The sequence below is a fragment of the Mytilus galloprovincialis genome, chromosome 2, assembly GCF_965363235.1.
Source record: "Mytilus galloprovincialis chromosome 2, xbMytGall1.hap1.1, whole genome shotgun sequence".
Taxonomy (NCBI): domain Eukaryota; kingdom Metazoa; phylum Mollusca; class Bivalvia; order Mytilida; family Mytilidae; genus Mytilus; species Mytilus galloprovincialis.
The window spans coordinates 19,976,133-19,999,587 of NC_134839.1; the positions used below are offsets into that span (position 1 = coordinate 19,976,133).

At 32.7% G+C, this 23,455-nt stretch overlaps 1 protein-coding gene across 3 annotated transcripts in view; it reads left to right on the top strand.

Annotated features, from left to right (window-relative positions):
• The window catches only part of LOC143063079 (uncharacterized), a 151,381-nt gene that overhangs the window by 21,591 nt on the left and 106,335 nt on the right, over positions 1 to 23,455 (top strand). For 2 of the 3 annotated variants that reach the window (XM_076235015.1, XM_076235014.1), the window contains exon 7: positions 1,540 to 6,387. In XM_076235015.1, the coding sequence (XP_076091130.1) occupies positions 1,540 to 2,021 (482 nt within the window). In that variant the 3' untranslated portion in view covers positions 2,022 to 6,387. Of the gene's footprint in view, positions 1 to 1,539; positions 6,388 to 23,455 lie in introns of those variants that run through there. The other variant, XR_012974934.1, reaches the window with a different exon arrangement.

The following is a 23,455-nucleotide window of genomic DNA, read 5'->3' on the forward strand; positions in this document are numbered from 1 at the left end:
TCAGATTTGCCTGAACTGTTCAGGGTTCAACCTCTGCAGTTGTATCAGGCTGCCTTTAACAAAGCAATTTATTAGTTATTATCTTGAATATTATTATAGATAGAGATAAACTGTAAACAGCAATAATATTAAGCAAAGTAAGATCTACAAATAAGTTGAATGACCAAAAAGATCAGTTGACCCCTTAAGGTGTTATTGCCCTTTATAGTCAATTTTCATCAATTTTTCATCAATTTTTGTAATCTTTTATGAATTCTTCTTCTCTGAAACTACTGAGACAAATTTAACCAAACTTGTTCACAATCATCATTAGGGTATCTAGTTTTAAAAATGTGTCTATTGACCCAGCCCAAGAACCAAGATGGTCGACATGCCTAAAAATAGTACATAGGGTAAAAAGGCTCATAACTCTGAAACCAAAGAATTTAGAGCAAATTGACACTTGGTAAAATTGTTCATTAGGTCAAGATCTCTCTGCCCTGCAATTTGCAGACCAATCAGATTGGTAATTTTAAGAAAAGTTTGCAGCTTTTTGGTTATAATCTTGAAAATTATTATAGATAGAGATAAACTGTAAACAGCAATAATGTACAGCAAAGTAAGATCTACAAATAAGTCAACATGACCCTTAAGGAGTTATTGTCCTTTATAGTTAATTTTTAACAACTTTCATAAATTTTGTAAATTTTTGTAAATTTATACAAAATATTTTCCTCTGTAACGAAAGGACCAAATTCATTATAGATAGAGACAATTGTAAGCAGCAAGAATATTCAGTAAAGTAAGATCTAAAACCACATCACCATCACCAAAACACAATTATGTCATGAATCCATCTGTGTCCTTTGTTTAATAGGCACATAGACCAAAGTGAGCGACACAGGCTCTTTAGAGCCTCTAGTTTAAAATTTAGACTTTGAACGTATTATTAGTCATTTTCAGTGAAACATGGAATACATTACACCACAGCCTATTTTTGATTCCCAATATTTCTGATTGGGTATAAAACTTGCATTATTATCTGTCATGTCTGGTCTCATTAAATATAATCAGGATGATTGTAAATAAAAAAAAATTGTACATTTCAAAAATAACTACCACTTACTTTTCAAATGACTCTTTAAAAGAACAATCTGTATAAAACATTTTGGGTACATTTGTCTAACAGCATTCTTATAGGATTGTTAATATGTTTTCTCCTTGTACTTTAATGACTTGACGACTTTGGTTGCAGTTGGTTAAAATATCTGAACATGTGAACAGTTTGGTTTGATAATGTACATTGCAATTGGGTCAGAGTTTTCAATGAGCTGCAATAGGAGGAGAGCAACACTTACCCTCATGTCATAGTAAAATATATGCCAAATTAGACTTTAACCCTAATTTTGCTAATCAAGAGTATGATAATATGAATTAATTGTTTGTCCTGGACATATATAGTGTCTTATAACACACAGCCTTTTATTTTCTATTTTTGAATTTTTGTAAATGCATCATACACATTTCGCATCTTTCTTCATATATTTTTTTTTTCTTCAGGAAAATATGCCTACAGTAAGTTACATGATCCAATGGCTGGAGGCTGGATGATAAGAGCATTACATTCTACCTTAGAAAAATACCAGGGAGGAGACACAGTACATATACTAGACATACTTAGAGACATTAATAGGGACATAAGCGAGAAATATAAATTTACCCCTCTTAATAGCATTGAAAGTTGTAGGTCCTATTTGTGTATATTAAAAGATGAGCTTGATAGGGAACTTATGACGGAAAATTATGGTAAAAAATCATTAGATGATCTTAATGAACTCAGGAAAAAAATTGACCACCTTGGAGAGAATCTTGAACAAAAGATGGAATCTAATTTTGAAGAATTAAAAGAAGAAATTGTTGGGGTCACAGCCAGTGTTGAGAAGATTGTTGGGCTAGTAGTACTTAAAGCACAGTCATGTTTTTTTCACAATTTGGCTTTTCAAGATGAAGATATGACCCTACTTAAGACATCGATAAAATGATTATGACAATATTTGAATCTTCAACTGATATAGTTTTCTTAGATCATAGCACCCCCTGCTAATTGTCCCTGATCATGAATTTACATAATAAACCCCTAAAAACATGAATTTACATAATAAGTCCCTAAAAAAAGGAAAAGGTTATCTAAAGGACCCAAAAAAATTGCAATTCATAAAAGTTCAATTAACATGGCCAAAGAACACATTAAAAGACAACAGTTCACTAGGAATTAAAAGGGAAATTGGATTTGAATATCACTAAAAACAGGAGAACTCAGATTCTTTGTAAGGGACAGGGACAAGTTCCTTCTTCTTTTGATATCCCTCTTTTTTTGATATACCCAAAGGTTAGATTTTGTTTATAATTGCTACTGTCACAATTGCCCAAAAAGATTCTGTCAAAATAGTTGCAATAAACAAGGTGTTGAATAAAGTGTTGACAAACAATAGCAGAGGTCATGCGTTACCATGATTATATTTGTCTCGTTTAATGACTTTCCATCTTTTTTAAACTCATCATACTATAAGTCAACTATAAATTTCCTTTAGTACTTAATACAAATAATGACAAGATACCCTTTTTTAAACATGCTTAGGCCTAAATTAATATATTGTTTGTTTCCCCAATCCTGACCCTGCCAAGCCAGGTGTGGGTAGGTAGGTGGGGGGAAAAAAATATTTTCCCAAAAGCTTGAACATTATCGGACAATCATGCGAGCCTGAAAAATCCAAAATGAATAAAATGATATTTGACTTAGTTTTGACAATAAAATTTTATGAGTAGTACCTTTTTTTCCAGGGTCGATCAGGATTGGGGAAACAAACAATATTTTATTTTAGGCCTTATTACAGTGATCTACATGTATCATTTTTTTTTAAAAGGGAAGTTGATTTGCACATTGTACTTATAAGGTGTGTTTAAAATGAGTTTGTTGTTGATTACTCTATACTTGACACTAAGAGAATTAGGAAATCTGTTGTATTAAAATTATAATACATGTACAAGTTTCTTTGCACCTAGCCAAATAACAATCTAATTAAAATTAGTTCTCCACACTTGCTCCTCAGTGTATGGGACATATAAACAACAAGGAGCAAGTGTGGAGAACTTATTTTAATTAGATTGGCCAAATAATAAGTTTTAAAATATCATGTGCTAATTATGCAACTCTTTTTTTATGTGTGTCTGAATTTTTTCATTAGGGTTCAACTTCAGGACAACTAGGCTTTTAGTTTTGATTATAATTTTACTCCTGTGATCTTTGGTAAAGATTTATAATGCACAGTAGTATTTACGGTAAGTGTACACATTTTGTATTGATCTCATTGATTTGTGATACCTTTTTTGTTAGGCAATGGAAATGGGAGCAACAGTAAATGTATGAATGAAAAGGAATTTCCATTTGTATAATTAATTGTGAAGATTTCTTAGTTTTAATTTAAGACTATTGTAGATCATAAGTTAAGGAAAAAGGCATAATTTGTGTACTGACAAATATTTGTACAAAGGGTAAGGGTTAATACATTAAGGTTTGTAATCTTGCCCAGAAAATTTATGTTTTTTTGTTTTGTTTTACATTGTTTTATTTAAAATAACAAGGAAATTATACATAACTTAACATCAGAAATCATAAAATATAGTAATTAATTATTTCATGATACATGCATTAACAATGGTGTCATTATAATTTGTGATTTTTTTTTATAAGAAACATGATATAATGTTAATTTGCATATTTTTTCTCCAATATTTGTTTTCAGAAAATATTACTCTGACTTGGAATTAGGTTAAGATGTGGGGAAAAGTTGAATAGTAAAAAGTACAGAACTCCTAAGAAAATGCAAACATTCATAAATTTATGTATTATTGACACTTTTTCTATATACCCTGTGCAAACCTTTTTGTTTATGGTAGTCATAATGTCTGTCCGTGTGTCTTGTCAAGGTAACTCCTTATATGGCGGAACAGATGTCAAATGCATTTTACACAATTGTAGAATTTTCTAATGATTTGCATATTATAAAGGATATGATCACTGTCCAAAATGTTAAAGGGGAGATAATCAAACATATATGTTTATAGAAAAAGTGATTTATATCATATGATGATCTCAGATTTGAATATTTTCATTCCTCAAGATATTTTTTGGAGTGTATGATTATGTAAATGTATACATAAAAGCAGCACTATACTAATAGTATTGTAGGGTGTTGTACAATTATTTAACAGATTAGTTGTTGAATTATGTCTATATATTTATTTTAATTATTTTTATGCCCCATCTACGATAGTAGAGGGGCATTATGTTTTCTGGTCTGTGCCTCCGTTCGTCCGTCTGCCCGTCCGTCTGTTCGTTCGTCTGTTCGTCCGTTCGTCCGTCCGTCTGTCCCGCTTCAGGTTAAAGTTTTTGGTCAAGGTAGTTTTTGATGAAGTTGAAGTCAAATCAACTTGAAACTTAGTATACATGTGCTCTATGATATGATCTTTCTAATTTAAATGCCATATTAGAGTTTTGACCCTAATTTTATTGTTCACTGAACATAGAATGATAGTTCAAATTTCAGGTTAAAGTTTTTGGTCAAGGTAGTTTTTGATAAAGTAGAAGTCCAATCAACTTGAAACTTAGTATACATGTTCCCTTTGATAAGATCATTCTAATTTTAATGCCAAATTAGAGAATTTATTCCAATTTCACAGTCCACTAAACATAGAAAATGATAGTGCAAGTGGGGCATCCGTGTACTGTGGACACATTCTTGTTTTTATTTTTTTGGGGTGGGGGGGTTGGGGGATTTTCTGAACATTTCAAAACCGATTTCCAATTCTTACATTTTTGGAGGGTAAATTTTGTATAAAGAAAGTGTACATATTAAAACAGGGTCCCAAACATAACATTACAGTAGGTCCCTATTTTTTTTTAATATATTTGAATAATCTCAATATTTTTAAGTGACAAAGCCCTATCTTAGGGAGTCTATCAACAAATATTGTTTTGAGTTATTTTGTTACTTTGAAGAAATACAGCCTCATGAAAGGGATTGTCTCAGGTAATGTGTTGTGTTGCAAAAGACATATTGCTCAAATAAAAAAATGTAATCCAGTCTTCCTAAAAAAGTGACTTGGTAACAAGCAGGAAATCAGTCTTTCAATGAGTTTCTTTTAATCATAATATCTTGTGTGGCATCTTGTTTTGAAAGTTTTATTAATGAAGGCTGTATGGCTTGTGGTTCATTATGTCGACTTTAATAATTAGTTTAGCAAGATTTGTAAACATTCATTTGACATAATTATGAATTAAAAAGTGTGTGATATTGTTTTTTGAAAAAAATATGTGATGTGCATTAAAAGTGCATGAAATGTATGATAACTAGTAAATGCAATTTTATGCGATTAATTCCATTGTTTTTTGAAAAAAATATGTGATGTGCATTAAAAGTGCATGAAATGTATGATAACTAGTAAATGCAATTTTATGCGATTAATTCCATTGTATTTTGAAAATAATTATGTGATGTGCATTAAAAGTGCTTGAAATGTATGATTACTAGTAAAAGCAATTCTATATGATTAATTGCATAAAATGGATACCTGAGACACTGTATATTAAAAATCATTTCCAGGCCAGACTTTTAATTCTCAGGTGTCAAATGAAGAAACTATGTCAGTATGGTCAGTCGGTACAGGTGTAATTTATTAAATATCCCTTCATTAAACATTATATATATATATACATTTATCTGTTTGTTAGCTCAATTATACTGTATTTTTCTCAGTTCTTTCTTGTTTTAATTGTTTTTATTTATCTGTGTACTCAATATTTCATTGTATTTAGGAGGTTAATATATATATATACGTCATATGCATACTGGTTTTCAATTATGGAATGAAAATTTCACTTAGAATAGTTTATAGTAATTGTTCATGTTAGCCTATGCTGTCTGTTGCCAAAGAACATCTGAAATCAAGTATAAAAAAAATAGCTATTTGAGAGTAGTATTCAGAAATTGTGTTTAAAAACATTTGGTCAAAACACAATTTTTCTGCACAAAAACATAATATTGGGGACTCAATTATTTTCAAATCTTTCTCTCCCAGACTATTTAATGGCTCCAAGGCTTTAGCTTTATTTGTAAGGCATATTACTCAGTATGTATAAAACACTTTTGCAACAGCATTAAACTATGACAATTTCTGTTGGTCAGTTTATCACTTTATGTGTCATTTTATATATATTGGTAATTAATTTTTATATTCCTTATACATTTTATTTAATAATCTTCTATAAAATAGAAATAATCCTGAATAATTTGTATAACAACACATTTCATTATTTACAACCAATAAATCATTTTTCATATATTGAAGAATTCAAGTGTTGTTATTGTTAGAGTCCTCTTTTCTATGTTGTGTGTTGTGTACTATTTGTGTGTCTTTGATTTTTAGCAATGACGTTGTAAGTTTTTTTTTATCTATGATTTTGAATGTCCCTCTTGCCTTTGGTATCTTTCGCCCTTCTTTTAAAGATATACTCAACAAAGATACCAGGTTTATAACTGTGTATGCCAGACACCTGTTTTGTCAGTGACACTTGATTCAAAAAAGTTCAACAGCTACATAAATATGAAGTTGGAGGGCATTGAGGGCAACAAGTTAAAAAAGGTTTTGCCAAAAATAGCTAAGTTTATCTATTATCTGGGATAGAAAATCCTTAGCATTTCAAACAATTTAAATTTTGAAAATTCCCAAATATGGCAATATCAAAGATAATGTATGCCAACAAGTTTTTGCCTTACATAAGTTTGTTTTCATCCACTTGGTTGAATTCCTTGCTAACTCCAATATCAAGATGACATCATTATCTCACGTTATGAAAAATGAATATATGACCAACAGTCATGCCAGTATTTGATTTTTACATATTTCACATTTGGTAATTGAGCTCCTCAAGTATTCAAGTTTAGTACATCCTTGGTTTTCAATTAGGTAAACCATTGACATTTGGTTTAAATATGCACCAGCATATATTCATGTCATTTTCGTAGTGTTAATAACCAACCATCTAGTGGCTTCAAACTTGAATGTCAGAAAGTAAGTCACAAAAATACTGAACTAAGAAAAATTCAAAAAGGAAACCCTAATCAAATGGCAAAATCAAATGCTCAAACCCTTCAAACAGAAGGATAAAGTCAACTGTCATATTCCTGATTTGGTACAGGCATTTTCTTATGTAGAAAATGGTGGAGTAAACCGGGTTTTAAAGCTAGCTGATAAGGTTTGTTCATGCAACATGTATTCATTTGGTAAAACAGAAAACATATATAGTATTATCAACCATTTACTTCAGATTGATGGGATATAAGCAATTGGAATTTTTACATTGTCAAATGTCAAGTTTATTGAATAAGTACTGTCATGAAGAAGTATGTATGATAGATGTAAAACAAAAAACTCACCAAAGATACCAAACTTATAATTCTGAATGCCAGATAGATAGGTAGATACTTTTATTCTCATAAAACCATGCAAGTACAAAGGTGTCAGAGAAGTTAAAAGCATGCATACAAAATATTAGATGTGATACAGTAATATAAAATAAAAAAATATATTAAACCAAAATAGATAAATAAATAAAAACAGATAAAATTAATAAAAGTAGGAGAAAACAAATAAAGTAAATAGAGTAATATATATGTTTACAGAGAAAAAATAGTGTTTAAAGACGTATGTATGGCCTACAAAAAACTCATCACTCAGTGATACTAGAACCAAACGCATTAAAAGGCCAGATTGTTACGGCCAGAAATCGCCTTTAAATTGTAGCCAACAAAAGACACAAATCAATAGTAAAATTTAACAATATTTAATATACAAAAGTTTACAAAAGGTATTACACAAATATTACTGTTAACTTAACTGTCAAAATATGAGTCCAATCTGTTATCTTTATCTGTATCCGGAAATCTTTCGGAATCCAATTTGAATATTACGTTCACTACTAATGTCACAATCCAGTATGATGTTGTTTGTAGAATAAAAGTGTCAATCCAAATGCTGTGAATACTAATGTCTATCAATGTCTATGTCCAAGTTTAATTATGAGAGTTTAACTTTAGTGTCTGTATATATAGTGTTGTCATGGAAAATTCTAGTACACTTTATAATGGAACATTGTGGAAAATCCTGGAAAGTTACAACGGAAGTTTCTGGAATAACGTAGAAGTTTAAATTACGCATCTTTTATAAGGATCATTCTAGAAAGTTCCAATCATTCTGTGATTGTTCCAGTGATTCCTAAACTGCACAGTTATAAGATTATTTGGTAAACAACTATCAGGCCATACAACACAAATTAGGCCAACATAAATAAACATAATAATTACAATATCATAACACCTCCCCCCTTAAAAGAAGTTTTAGTGTAACAAAAACTTATCATGAATAATATGAACAAAAATACATTATATATACAAAGTGATTTAATAAGCTCTAGATAAAGCATCAGCTATTACATTATCTTTACCCTTAATATGTTTTACAATTACATCATATTCCTGTAACAATAAACTCCACCTAGTCAACCTCTGATTCTTGTTTCTCATTTTATGCATGAAGGTGAGAGGATTATGATCAGTATAAACAAGAATAGGATATACAGTGGGATTCAAATATACATCAAAATGTTGAAGTGCTGACAACATTGCAAAACACTCTTTTTCAATAGTTGAATAATTTTTCTGATGTTTATCTAATTTCTTAGAAAAATATGATATAGGTTTTTCAACATTATCATCTGTCTCTTGATATAAAACAGCTCCTATTCCTACATCGCTTGCATCAACGGCAAGTTTAAATTGTTTTTCAAAGTCTGGAGTAATCAGAACTGGACTATTAATTAAAAGTGATTTGCTATTTTCAAAAGCTTTTTGACAATTTTCACTCCAGATAAATTTAGAATCTTTTCGTAAAAGATGAGTCAATGGTTGAACCACAGTAGCAAAATTTGAACAAAATTTTCTGTAAAATCCAATCATGCCTAAATATCTCATAAGTTGTTTTCTATTTGTAGGAGGAGGAAATTTGGAAATAGCTTCCACTTTAGCCATAATAGGTTTTACTTGACCTTGGCCAACTGTATGCCCTAAATAATCAACAGTGGCCTGACAAAATTCACTTTTACCAAGATTAACAGTCAAATTTGAATATGACAATCTATCAAAAGTATCATACAAATGTGTTAAATGCTGTTCCCAGCTATCACTACATACAATAAGATCATCAATATAAGCATAACAACAGTCTAAATCTTTTATAACATTATTGATCATTCTTTGAAATGTAGCTGGAGCACTTTTCATGCCAAATGGCATTACAGTATATTGAAATAAGCCATCTGGTGTAACAAAAGCTGATATTTCACGAGCTCTCTGTGTCAGTGGAACTTGCCAATAACCTTTCAACAAATCAAATTTGCTCACAAATTTTGCTTGACCAATGTTGTCAATACAATCGTCTATCCTTGGAATCGGATAGGAATCAGATTTTGAGACTGAATTTACTTTTCTGAAATCAGTCACGAAACGAAAGGTTTTATCTGGTTTTGGCACAAGGAGACAAGGAGAGCTCCATTCACTGTTACTCGGCTCAATAATATCATTGTCAAGCATATATTTAATTTCTTTTCTCATAACTTCAAGTTTGAGTGGATTGAGCCGATAAGGATGTTGCTTAATTGGAGAAGCATCTCCTACATCAACATCATGACAAACAGCAGTGGTTTTGTTTGGCACATCTGGAAAAAGATTTTTAAAAGAAAATACCAAAGTTTTTATTTCTTCTCTACGATCAAAAGACAGATGTGCAAGTTTTGAATCTAAATTTGACAAAATTTCAGAATTTTTCAATCTAACTGTCTCTTCCATAGTTTTACAACTAAAAGTTGGTTCAATTACATCTGGTTTGTCATGATTGTTCTCAAATTTAACCATGCCTAAAGTGGCAACTGGTTTACTATCACATAGTACATTAGTACGCTCAAAATATGGTTTTAACATATTAATATGACACACTCTATTTTGTTTGCGCCGACCTGGAGTTTTTACAATATAATTCAAATCATTAATTTTACTCTCTATTGTATAAGGACCACAATATTTAGCCTATAAAGGATGTCCAGGGACAGGCAGAAATACAAGTACGCTATCACCAGGCTCAAAAACTCTGTCCCTGGCATCTTTATCATACCATATTTTCATCTTGTTCTGTACATTTTTTAAGTTTTTCTGAGCAATTTGACAAGCAGTATACAATTTTTCTTTAAATCTAGATACATAGTCTAAAAGATTCAAGTCAGTATGTTCAGTAAGCCACTTTTCCTTAATCAATTTTAACGGTCCCCTTACAGTATGACCAAATACCAACTCAAAGGGACTAAATCCAAGGGATTCTTGAACAGCCTCTCGAACCGCAAAAAGTAGAAAGTGAACTCCATCATCCCAGTCTCGGTCAAATTGAAGACAAAAAGTTCTAATCATGTTCTTCAATGTTTGATGAAAACGTTCTAAGGCACCTTGAGATTCTGGATGATAAGCACTTGATCTGTACTGAGCAATCCCTAACTGGTATACGACTTGCTGAAATAAACCTGACATGAAATTTGATCCCTGGTCGGACTGTATAGACTTAGGAAGTCCTACTAATGTGAAAAATTTGATCAAAGCTTTGACGATAGTAGGTGTCTTGATATTTCTGAGCGGAATAGCTTCAGGAAAGCGGGTAGATGTACACATGATTGTCAATAAATATGCATTTCCAGTCTTGGTCTTTGGTAAAGGTCCAACACAGTCAATTAGAACTCTGCTGAAAGGTTCGTCAAAGGCTGGAATAGGCAGAAGTGGTGCTGGTGGTATTTTCTGGTTAGGTTTACCAACAACCTGGCATATATGACATGATTTGCAGTATTCTGCAACATCATTTCTAAGTTTAGGCCAGTAAAAATGCTGCAAGATCTTAAGGCAAGTCTTCCTTATACCTAAGTGTCCAGCCAAGGGGGTGTCATGGGCAAGACCAATAATTTCTTGTCTATAAACTTTAGGCACCACCACTTGGTATAGCACTCTCCATTCCTCCTCTGGGGTAGCATCAGGAGGCCTCCACTTCCTCATTAAAATACTGTCCTGATGGTAATAGCATTCGGCCACTTTGTCTGCTTCCTCCTGTGGTTGAGCCCTCTGGCTGAGCTGAAGAACCTCAGGGTCTTTATATTGTTCTTCGAGTAAATTATTTCGGTCTAATGAATGGCTGTTTACATCTGGCCATGGCATAATAACATTTTTGTTAACACTAGGTGGTTTTATAATAGCCTTTTCTGAGTTACCAGGATCTTCAATATCAGCTATAAAAGTGTCAGAAAGGTCCATGTAATCAAACTTGTCTTCTTGCAAATTCTCATTTTGTTGTTTTCTAGCCATCGCCCTAGTAACAACACAAGCTGGATACAATTCAGCATCATCTTCAGGTGATTTAACATCCACCACCGGTTCACTGGTAACAATTGGTTCAGCAACCACTTTGTTCCTAGCTAGATCATTTCCTAGCAATAAGGTAACACCCTCAACAGGGAGATTAGGACGAACACCTACAACAACTGGTCCAGTTATCAAATCTGACTTCAGATAAATACGATGGAGAGGAACATCTATACAACCCAACTCTACACCTTGTAACAAAACGGAGGCACCAACAGAAGTCTTCTCGGACAAAGGCAACACACCTTCTAACAATAAAGACTGAGAAGCTCCAGTGTCCCGTAAAATTTTAATAGGCTGAAGAGTGGTATCATCAACAATAGCAACAAACCCATCAGACATAAAGGGTTTATATTCCTCCATATAATCCCAAAAACTGGACTTAAAAGCCTGACTCGCAGGACATTCCAATGTACTGGTAATATAAGGTGTCGTACAAGCACTGGTCTTCGGCTTATTATCTCGTTCATTCTTCTTCTGGAGTCTAAAACAATCAGCCATCAGGTGACCAACCTTCTTACAATAAGCACAAGTCAGTGACTTCTTCTCAAAAGTATCAAATTTTGGACTAGACATATTATAACTGGACTGACTCTTATTCTGTGGAACAGGCTTACTATCAGTACGCTCAGTGCTTTGATTTTTGTAATTTCCACTGGAAGTATTAACATTTTGACTCTTGAAACTTCTTTTATGTGAAAGAGTATAATTATCTGAAATAACCGCCGCATCATGTATTGACTCAACAGTTTTGTCGTCTAAATGTGTTTTTAAGTCTAAATGAACACATTGTTTGAACTCTTCTAATAACATCAATTGTCTTAGGTTATCAAAATTGTTATCTGTTTTCTTTGAAGTAAGCCATTTATCAAATAGATCTTCTTTTTCCCGAGCAAATTCCACATAGGTTTGCGAATCAAACTTTTTATAAGATCTAAATTTCTGTCTATATGCTTCTGGTACTAGCTCATAAGCTTTCAAAACTTCCTGTTTCACCGTGTCATAATCAGAACTTTTTTCTGATGGAAGTGCGGAGTATATTTCAGCGGCCTTGCCCTCCAAAACACTTTGTAGCATTGTAGTCCAATATGGCTTTGGCCAATTCAAATTATGAGCAATTTTCTCAAACTGTGGAAAATATTTATCGACTGTTTTTTCACAAAATCTGGGAACCAAACGTATATTTTTTGCTGCATCAAAATATTCTGATTTTGACTGGACTTTAGTGTTGCTTTCTTCTTTGACCATTTCAAGTTTTAGTTTCTCCATCTCTAGTCTTTCCCTCATTTCAAGTTCTGCCTGTTTTAACTTTAATTCATCTTGTTTTAATTTAAGTTCATCTTCTTTTAATTTAAATTCATCTTCTTTTCTTATCTCAAGTTCTTTTAATTTGAGTTCATGTTCTAATTCAAGCTGTTTAAATTTAAAGGCGTCAATATTTTCGACCTTAAGTTCAAGAGCCTCTTCACCTAAAATTTCTGCGTCAACTAATTTGTCTATAACCAATTTTTTTATAATTTGTTTTCTCATAGATACTTTAAAATCTAATTTCAGATGTTTAGCAAGCAACACTAATTCCTCTTTCTTTAAATTATCAAACCCCTCCAGGTCAGGCGTTTTCAAAAATTTACCGGCATCAAATGCCATTTTGTAGAATTTTGTTGGCTAGTTATAATAAAAATTACTAAACAAATTTTGAATAATATAATTCAGTATCCCGGACGAGCCCCCAATTTCTGTTACGGCCAGAAATCGCCTTTAAATTGTAGCCAACAAAAGACACAAATCAATAGTAAAATTTAACAATATTTAATATACAAAAGTTTACAAAAGGTATTACACAAATATTACTGTTAACTTAACTGTCAAAATATGAGTCCAATCTGTTATCTTTATCTGTATCCGGAAATCTTTCGGAATCCAATTTGAATATTACGTTCACTACTAATGTCACAATCCAGTATGATGTTGTTTGTAGAATAAAAGTGTCAATCCAAATGCTGTGAATACTAATGTCTATCAATGTCTATGTCCAAGTTTAATTATGAGAGTTTAACTTTAGTGTCTGTATATATAGTGTTGTCATGGAAAATTCTAGTACACTCTATAATGGAACATTGTGGAAAATCCTGGAAAGTTACAACGGAAGTTTCTGGAATAACGTAGAAGTTTAAATTACGCATCTTTTATAAGGATCATTCTAGAAAGTTCCAATCATTCTGTGATTGTTCCAGTGATTCCTAAACTGCACAGTTATAAGATTATTTGGTAAACAACTATCAGGCCATACAACACAAATTAGGCCAACATAAATAAACATAATAATTACAATATCATAACAAGATAAAGTATGAAGTTGAAGAGTATTGAGGACCGAAAATTCCCAAAATAGTGTTTGCCAAATACAGTTAAGGTATTATATTCCTGTGGTAGAAAAAGTTTCTTAGTATTGAGAACGATTCCAAGTTTTGTCATGGTCATTTATAAATATGACCATGTCCACGTAATAATTTTGACTGGACTATCATAGTAGATATAAAACATGAGACACTGTCTTTGTAGCCATGCACTAGGGTTTTCCGAGATCGTTTACACAACCCAGAAACAAGAAAAAAAACTACCAGTAATGGCTCTATGAACATTCCTCTTGCGTCGATCAAAAAGATATTTATTAACATCTATTATAAACTTTTGTCAAACAGCTAGTTGTGTATACACTCCTAATATGCTGTTCCCCTGCATATGACATTATATAAAATAAACTACTTGATAAGGGGGTTAGTTTGAAAAACCAAAGTCCTTTATAAAGAGGAACTCTTGGACAATCGATTCGTTTTTCTTTGGAACTTCAACAGAAAATGAAGACATGGAACCTCCTTCTTTCTACAAAATACAGAAACAAATGTACATTTTTATATCTTTCCACCGTATTCTTTCCCCTAAAAGCAGGATTATGTTTTCAATCAGTAATCAAAACTAGGTTTCTGTGCTACTGTAAAAAAACAATGAGTTTTTAAAATATGAGATAGTACATGCATTTGAAGTCCATATCTTAGCGCAGATGAATCAGGGCATGGACTTTGAATTTGTTTTTTGTAGGGTGACATGTCGGCTGGGTCTAGTCCAAATGAGGATTCAAAGAAGTATAACATTAACATGTTCTTTGAATTTGTATTACAAATTACCTTCAGACGTTAAAAACATCCATCACGGGTATCATTCATCTTTTAAACAAATATTTTTTATTTTTAAATCAAGGACAAATGGAAAGAATTGATGAATTAAAAAAAAGAACAAAGTAGGTGTTAATTACCCTTGTATGTCCTATATTGCTGAGTTTTGAGAGCATAGAAGGTGGTAACTATGTCTTTCCGTCCATATAAAAGTAAAATCACAAAAATACTGAACTCCGAAGAAAATTCGAAACGGAAAGTCAAATGGCAAAATCAAATGATAAAACACATCAAACGAATGGACAACTGTCATCATTGCTGACTTGGTACAGGCATTTTCAAATGTAGAAAATGTTGAATTGAACCTGGTTTTATAGCGCTAAAACGGTGACATCCCATTATTCCGACAACCATTATTCCGACAGCCCATTACTCTGAAAGCCCATTACTCCGACATCCCAGTAATCCGACAACCCATTACTCCGACAGCCCATTACTCCGACAATGCATCTGTCTTGTGTGTATTGGTAAATTTTCTGCGACAAAATCAATTTAAATTTATTTAAATTGATTTTGTCGCAGAAATAATTAGGGACTAATGTGGCGTCAGTCAAAATGAGAAAAACAGAGACAAATACATACCCAGATCCTAAAAAATAAGATGACAAATAGGACGAAATATGTGCTCAGAAAAGATGAGCAATTCCAATAATGAATACGGTATGTGAATCCACGAAATACGGAGACCGTACACAGCACTTCCAATAGCAATCGATCAGTCTGATAGATGACACTCAATATAATTATTTGTAGGGATACCAATTTTATATCCCGAGCTTATTTTAAAATCTAGAATATTATGCCTCTTTTATAATGGTTGGGGAGGTGCAGGACTGATGATTTACAACAAAACTTATTACGAAAAACAAATATGACGGACATGAACATTTCGGCAACTTCTATTTAAATATATTCATGAGGAAAAGTGATATCGGGTGACGGGGTCAGTGACTGTATATGACATAGAAATATACAGTCAACGCAATTTGACTGCTTAAATAGAACGAGTGAAGTATAAAAGCCAATAACAACTAGTAAAAAATCTAAGACAATGTGTAACTTTCTTGTCCCGCTTGTGTCTTTGTCAAATTATCTAGATCTAATTGTAAAAACCTAGTACATTATGTGTTTTGTGTCATACTTGACACTTATTTTTCATTTAAAGATTGTTTCAAGAAGAAAAATATTTAGATATTATTGATTTTAAGAAAGGCAGTTCATATGCATGTTAATTAAGAATCGGTGCTCACCCATTACTTTAGGAATTGAAAATGCCAGATACTAAAAAAATCGTATTGTACAGCTGATAAAGTTGGGGATGAGCGTAATTTTTCAATCGAATACTCCCTTCATATAAATAATTTGAGGGATGAACTCTTTCAGCATATTTCTAGCACTTGTCAGAACTTTAAAAAAAAATAGATAAACATGATTAATCTTCGATGTTAACACAAAAAAACTTTACTATTATGGGAAAATGATGATTTTATTGTTAGTTCTTTTGAATAATGTAGTACAGGTCTTGTTATACTGACTGTTGTTTGATATCAATGTGTTAGTTGCTTTTTTTCCTACTTTGTTTTGGCTCCGATTGTGACTGAGGCTTATGGTGAAATAAAGATAACTATATCATATTAGTATTGTTATGTATTTACTATTAATGTTGACCCAATCATTATACCACCGCTTCGAAAAAGTGGGGAGTATACTGTTTTACCTCTGTCTGACCGTCCGTCCATCCGTCAGTCCGTCCGTCAGTTCATCCGTCCGTCCCATGAATATGTTCGTTGTATCTTTTTCATGAACAACATTACAAGGATTTCTGAAATTTTGTTTCAGGGTTTATTGAAGTCGGCTATATCGTGTGATACGTTTCAGATTCATAACTCAACAACTTTCTGTTTACCGAACACTTTTCACATGAGAGCAAAGTTGAAAATTTTCGTCATATTTTTCTCAGAAACTACATTTACTAATGATTTCTGAAATTTTGTTTCAAGGTTTATACAAGTCAGTTATACCGTGTGATGCTTTTTCAGATTCACAACTCAACAACTTCCTGTTTACCGAAATATTTGGTCGGGGGTATCATCATTAGCTCGCACCATCACTGGTTGGTCTTCATTTATATGCTCTTTATATATAGACCCTGTAATTTGGAAAATGAAATATTCTTTTCTGATCATTCTATATAAAGATTTCGAATTGAGTATATAGAAAGTGTTCGAACTACCTATAGTCTTATGTAATATATACCAGTGGCGGATCTAGAAATTTTCATAAGTGGGGGCCCACTGGCTGCATAAGAGGGGGCCTGCTTCCGTCACGCTTCAGTGATTCTCTATATAGCCAACCAAATTTTTTTCTCAAAAGGGGGGGGGGGGGGTCCTCTGCCCCCCCCCCCTAAATCCGCCTCTGTATACGGAGTTATTTCTTAAAATATGTTATTAAATAAACGTAATAATACAGACAGACAAATTTTATTTTACCCTGATACCCTGATACTTGACTTGATAAGTGTCGGACTTATGGTTTGTCGGAGTATCGGGCTGTCGGAGCAATGGGTTGTCGGACTATTAGGTTGTCGGACTAATGGATTGTCGGACTAATGGGCTGTCGGAATAATGGCGTGTAACCGCTAAAACTCTCACTTATGACAGTCGCATCAAATTCCATTACATAAAATACAACGATGCATGAACAAAACAGACATAAAATTGTCAAAATAGGGGTACAGCAGTAATCACCGTGTCACAATCTCAATCGAACAAAAACAAATATTTAAAAAAGAAACACAAAAAGCATAACGACATTCATTACTTAATTATTTTTGTATTTTAAATCAACCTAAAATATTGAAAAGATTTTGGAACATTGGTGTATAATGATGACTAACAGATCTAATTGGTGTAATTTCCAATTGACCGACTATTCTTTTCATTTGGACTTTAGATTGCTAACTTGTCATACCGTCCTCCTTTCCATGTTTATCAGTGATTACATCAACAGTAACATTAACGGTACCAACTTTACTGTATTATAGATGCGCATTTGTGTGATGCTCCAGGCCAAAATATTTGAAAATCCCCAAAAATATATACCACTAATTATATGGTAAATGGATATTCCTTGCCACGAGCGACATGCTGGGACCATCAGTACAGCAGGAACAACATACCCTACATATGCCCTGCTTGATTCCCGTTTTTCTTTTGGTGCGGTTATTGTTGCTAAATCTACTTTTTCTTGTAATGATTCGTGGATAATTATATGTTTCTTGTCATTTTTGTTGCATTTGCTTAATATCTTCTTCTATCGATTGATTGATTGGTGCTTAATTTAAAAATAAGATGTCATGTGATTGCCTATGAGACAACTCCCTACCAGAGACCAAATGCCATAGACCATTTTACAACTATAGGTTACGTACCTACGCCCTTTAACAATTAGCAAAACCAATACTTCAAAGCTAGCTTAACGCTATTGCAGTTCATGCAGCACCATAGGACTTATTCGTTGTAGTAACAATAGTCAGTTTATATTGGTGGATGGAACCGGAGTGACGGGAGAGACTGTGACCACAGAATTTCAGTATGATAACTAACATTTCTAGTCAATTAAGACTGCAGTCGATTGCAACTGCCACATGTATAGGACTCGAACCTACAACCTCAGTTTTCGACAGGCTGTTAATACAGGATCATACAGTAGTCCAATGTTTTAGACCACTCGACTACCGTGGACCTAGTCTTCTGCGAGGTCGACTTATGATTTTCGATTGCTACTTTTGTATTTCCCCCCCTTTTTCTGGCTTGACGGAGTCAAAAAGCGTGATATAGGTATGCTGTTTCCGGCGGCGGGGGTGGCGGCGTCAACATGCATGCAATGTATTAGTTTCTGATTAGGTCTAGTTTGTGGTGAACCACAAGTTGTAGGTCCATCATATTTGATATGCAGTTGTTTTAGCATTGGCACATCTCATTTCCATTGAGTTTATTTGGCACTGCCCCGTATCTTTTCCGTGGATATTATATAGCTCCACCCCATCTTCATGGTTCATTGACTTTGAAACTTCTACAAAGTTTATATAAGTTATATGTGTTTATGTTTGTTTAAAGAGAACGACTTATAAATAATAAGTAAATGGTATTTGAAATGCAGTTGTACTAGTCTTGGCGCATCTCATTTACATGGAAATTCGTTGTTAAGCAATGTACCTTAGTCATGGTTCATTGACTGAATATTTGCCTAACTTACGGGTATGTTACATGTTAATTAAGTATTGCTATTTTAACATTTGCATAATCAAGATTACAGAAAAGCTAGACTTATCTCTGTGATAACAGTTTATTATATGTAATATAGAATGGTTTCTCCTGTTCCTATTATATATATGTCATGTATATACGTACTTTACTTCAGTATAAACAGATAATAAATATCTTTTTAAAAGTTAAACTTCAGCACAACGGGAAAAACAGGTGCAAAGCTTCCTTTATTTAAAATGACAAACAGATTCATAAAAATAAAACTCAATCTGTTTATAGAATTGATAGCACTTATTTCGAGAAAAAAACAAAGAAACATGACATGTAAAATTTTAGGAATGGAAATTGTGATTTCAACTGTATTTATTGTCGAGGTATATGCATGATCGATGTATAAGTGTTTTAGCAAACTCGTCATTGTAAATAAATAGTTTTGTACAAGTGCAATGTACAAAGAACCACAACAACAGTGCAGTGTATCATGTTCAAGCGGTACTGTTTTATAAGTCATATCAGAAATCTTTTCAGTGGCAGACCAACTGCCATCTTCATCCCAGTCGACAAATCTTGAATTTTCTTCCACCTGGATTTATTGTCAATTTCGAATTAAATATCAATGAAATATTTGCCACCGAGCATTAAGAAAAACAAAAACTTTCGCCTTGTATCTTTCAATGGTGAAAAATTGTTTAGGGACGCGAATTTTGCCTTAACTTATCCTGTCTTATACTAAAATTAAAAATTAATCTACCGTCCACTGTGGTAGATTTCTTGTCTTGCTGACTACCTCATGGAAAAATCTTATTTCAATTCTTGTATTTCATTTTATTAATCTAAATCCTTTTATTATGAAAAATTTATTTAAAACACATTCAAGAGAGAATCAAATATGTAGCCTTTCAAAAGCAAGATACTTGCATCAATCGGCAAAATAAAAAAAAAACCAAGAATGTCAGTGCCCCCAGTACACGGCCGATACCCCACTCGCACTATCATTTTCTATGTTCAATCAATGGACCGTGAAATTCGGGTAAAACCTCTTATTTTTGGCATAAAAGTTAGAAAGATCATTTCATAGAGAACATGTGTACTAAGTTTCAAGTTGATTGGACTTCAACTTCATCAAAAACTACCTTTACCTTGGCAAAAACTTTGTTTCTTCAATAATTTGTATAGTAGGCTAAGGCATACATGCATGTACTATACAAATCCTTGGTTTTATAAATAATCTTGATATGCTTTTTTAATAATAGTCCCATCCCCTATATACCTTAATATAACACAGGCACTGGTCTCATAAATTTTTTCCTATATGACCTATATATATATGTAAGACTCAGATCGACGTCCGGCCTCTAATCGACGTCCATTTCTCAAATCGACGTCCGTTCCTTAAGGGAGTTCGCTTATCAGTTTTAGAGTAATTAACTTTTCAAAACATTAGTTTATATTGATAGGGAATAAGTAAAGAGATTCAAAGAGCAAAAAAAATATATAGGTCACCGTGATTGTTTTCGAGATATAAGCAATTGAAATTTCGGCGGGAAAATATTCTCTCTTGACTTTTCATAGCTTTATCATTAACAGGTTGAAGTTCTAAAAAACTGTTAAAAAGTAATTAAAATTTTATAAGACTTTTCCAGATGGCTTATTATTATACATGTAAAAGATTTACAAATAAAAAAATGGGGGTCACCGGGCAATTTTTTTCAAGGCATTCAAATGGATAAAACCAGAGGATTCCGAAAATCTGACAAAAAATCTAAAACATGACAAGCCAGCTTCCTTAATTCGACGTCCAAATCTGACGTCACATTCTCAAATCGACGTCCAATATTTGTATACTCTAATCAGACGTAATGTATTGCCAAAACGTCGTCCGATTGATTGTAGTCGTCTTTATAATTCATGTTCAATATCAATAAATAATAAAATACTGGACTTGATTTACACTTATACGTATACATGTTTTGTAGGTTTCTTATGACAACTAAGTTTTCAAACATTTATACATACTTTCCATATACATTTCTTCAAACTGTTACCTGAGAACATACATGCTCCCTTGATGAAGGCGTAACATTGAACCATAATGGTTTACTTTTATAAATTGTTATTTGGATGGAGAGTTGTCTCATTGTTACTGATACCACATCTTCCTTTATCTACATTAATGTTTATCTTGATAAAAAGTTAATACAATTGATCCACATTATAGTGTGTGATTCCTATTCATAATAATAAATTGCATGCATGTGAATGTATGGCAATTAGTAAGCAACCCAACGACAAAGAAAACCAAACGAAATCTAGAATCTTTATTCAGTTTTCAACAATAGACAAGAAATTGTTAAGATACACAGCCAATTGTTCTGAGAATATTATAATTCGGACTCTGTAAGTTTTTTTTCAAACAGATTTCTTGAAATTTACACGGGGAATGAAACGTAAACGCAAGAAATTGGCATTATGTTTTGCTGTTACACCACTGTGTTATATTAAATGCGGTGCTCACTCACATGTTTAACCCCGACATATTCTGTATGGGCCTGCAGTGCATTGGTTTTTCGATGGTTTATGTCTGTCATATTTGTTTTTCGGATTTTTTTATATATAGAAGACCGTTAATTTTCTATTTTGAATTGTTTACATTATTTATGTCGTGGCCTTTAATAGCCTTTGTTGTATGGGTTTTTATCATTGTTGAAAGCCATATGGTTAATAATTGCTCACTTTCATTTTATTTGAAATCTTGTGTATAGTTTCGAAATTCTCGCTGCAAATCATACCAATCTCTAAAATTTATATAAAAGTTGATATCACAACCTTTTTACATCCTTAGTCTAGTATGTATTAATTTGGAAGAAAAAAAACAACACACATTTCTTTTTAAATAGATTTTATTTTTCTCACATAATTAATATGTTTAAAGGTTTAAATGTTTCAGCTTCTATCGGTTCACTTCAGTTTTGTATTCTGTGTCAAAAACGGACGTTGATTAGAGAAGCTCAAAATCGTACGTCGATTAGAAAATGCCAAAAAAAATGGACGTCGATTAGATAGACATAAAATTGGCGGTCGATTTGGAATGTTATTTCATTGTGACGTCAGATTTGGACGTCGATTTTAGGAACGGACGTCGATTAGAGACCGGACGTCGATCTGAGTCTTACATATATAAATACCTTTTGTGCCGTTTTCTGAGACAAGTGCCCGTGAATAGTAACCCAGTGGCGGATCCAGCCATTTTAAAAAGGGGGGTTCTCAACCCAGAGTAAAGGGGGGGGGTTCCAACTATATGCTCCCATTCAAATGCATTGATCGGCCCAAAAAAAGGGGGGTTCTAACCCCCGGACCCCCCCCCCCCCTTGGATCCGCCACTGTAACCATTTTAATATGATCATTAATGACTATAATTTAATGTGTTATATAGTGCTAATAAAGTTATCCGTATCTTATATATCAGGAACATATCATTGACTGTTCCCAGTATATATGTATTATTAAAGAGCTTAAGTTCTCCAAAACATCAATAAATGCAATGCAGACAGGGGCGTAGCTGCCGTTAGGTACTTAAGGCACGTGCCTACACATATTTTTTTTACAAATATTTTTTTTTGTTAAAAAAAATAATAAACAACTTTATCTGTAGATGAAAGCCGGTGAAGTTGTCAAAACTCTTTAATTATCGAATGTCATGTGTACACTAGTCTCTCGTCCTTATAGTGAATGGAATATTGGATAGAATTGAATGTTATTACGATTTTACCTTATATTGAAACTATAAACTAGAACTTTGGTTCAGATCATTTCACTTCTACCAAGAAAAACTTGAATGAACCTAAACTTAGACACATGAGTTTTTAATTAGTTGTTGTTAGTTTTCAACCATCTTTCCACTTTGTCTTCACATTTTGACATTCAATTCAAGGTCAAATGAAAGAAATTCAAAAGAAATTCAAATCAAGGATTTGTTCAAGTAAGTTAAATTTATAACTATATACACATCCTTGTTCCAACTAATTAATTCACAAGTACAAAGGCTTCAAGATAACCAGTATTTATATTTTCATTTTCACCATGCACAACTGAAGTAATCTATACAGTGAATGGTGGAGTGGAATTGATGGAACAGAATGGAGTGGACATGCAGACAGGAAGAAGGGGAATTTCTATCTTATCATATTTAAAAAAGTTAGATAACTCAAGTTTTACTTGTATTTGTAAATTTTTGTATCACCACCGTAAATAAATACAAGATACCTATATATATAGGTATATATAAATACATTAAATGCATTATAAGGTATTAGAACACCATTTTGCTTTTTTACAGATTTACAGGCATGACAAGTCTTGCAGCTATGTTGGTTGATCAGTGGGAGAACGTCAGATAAACTAAATTGTA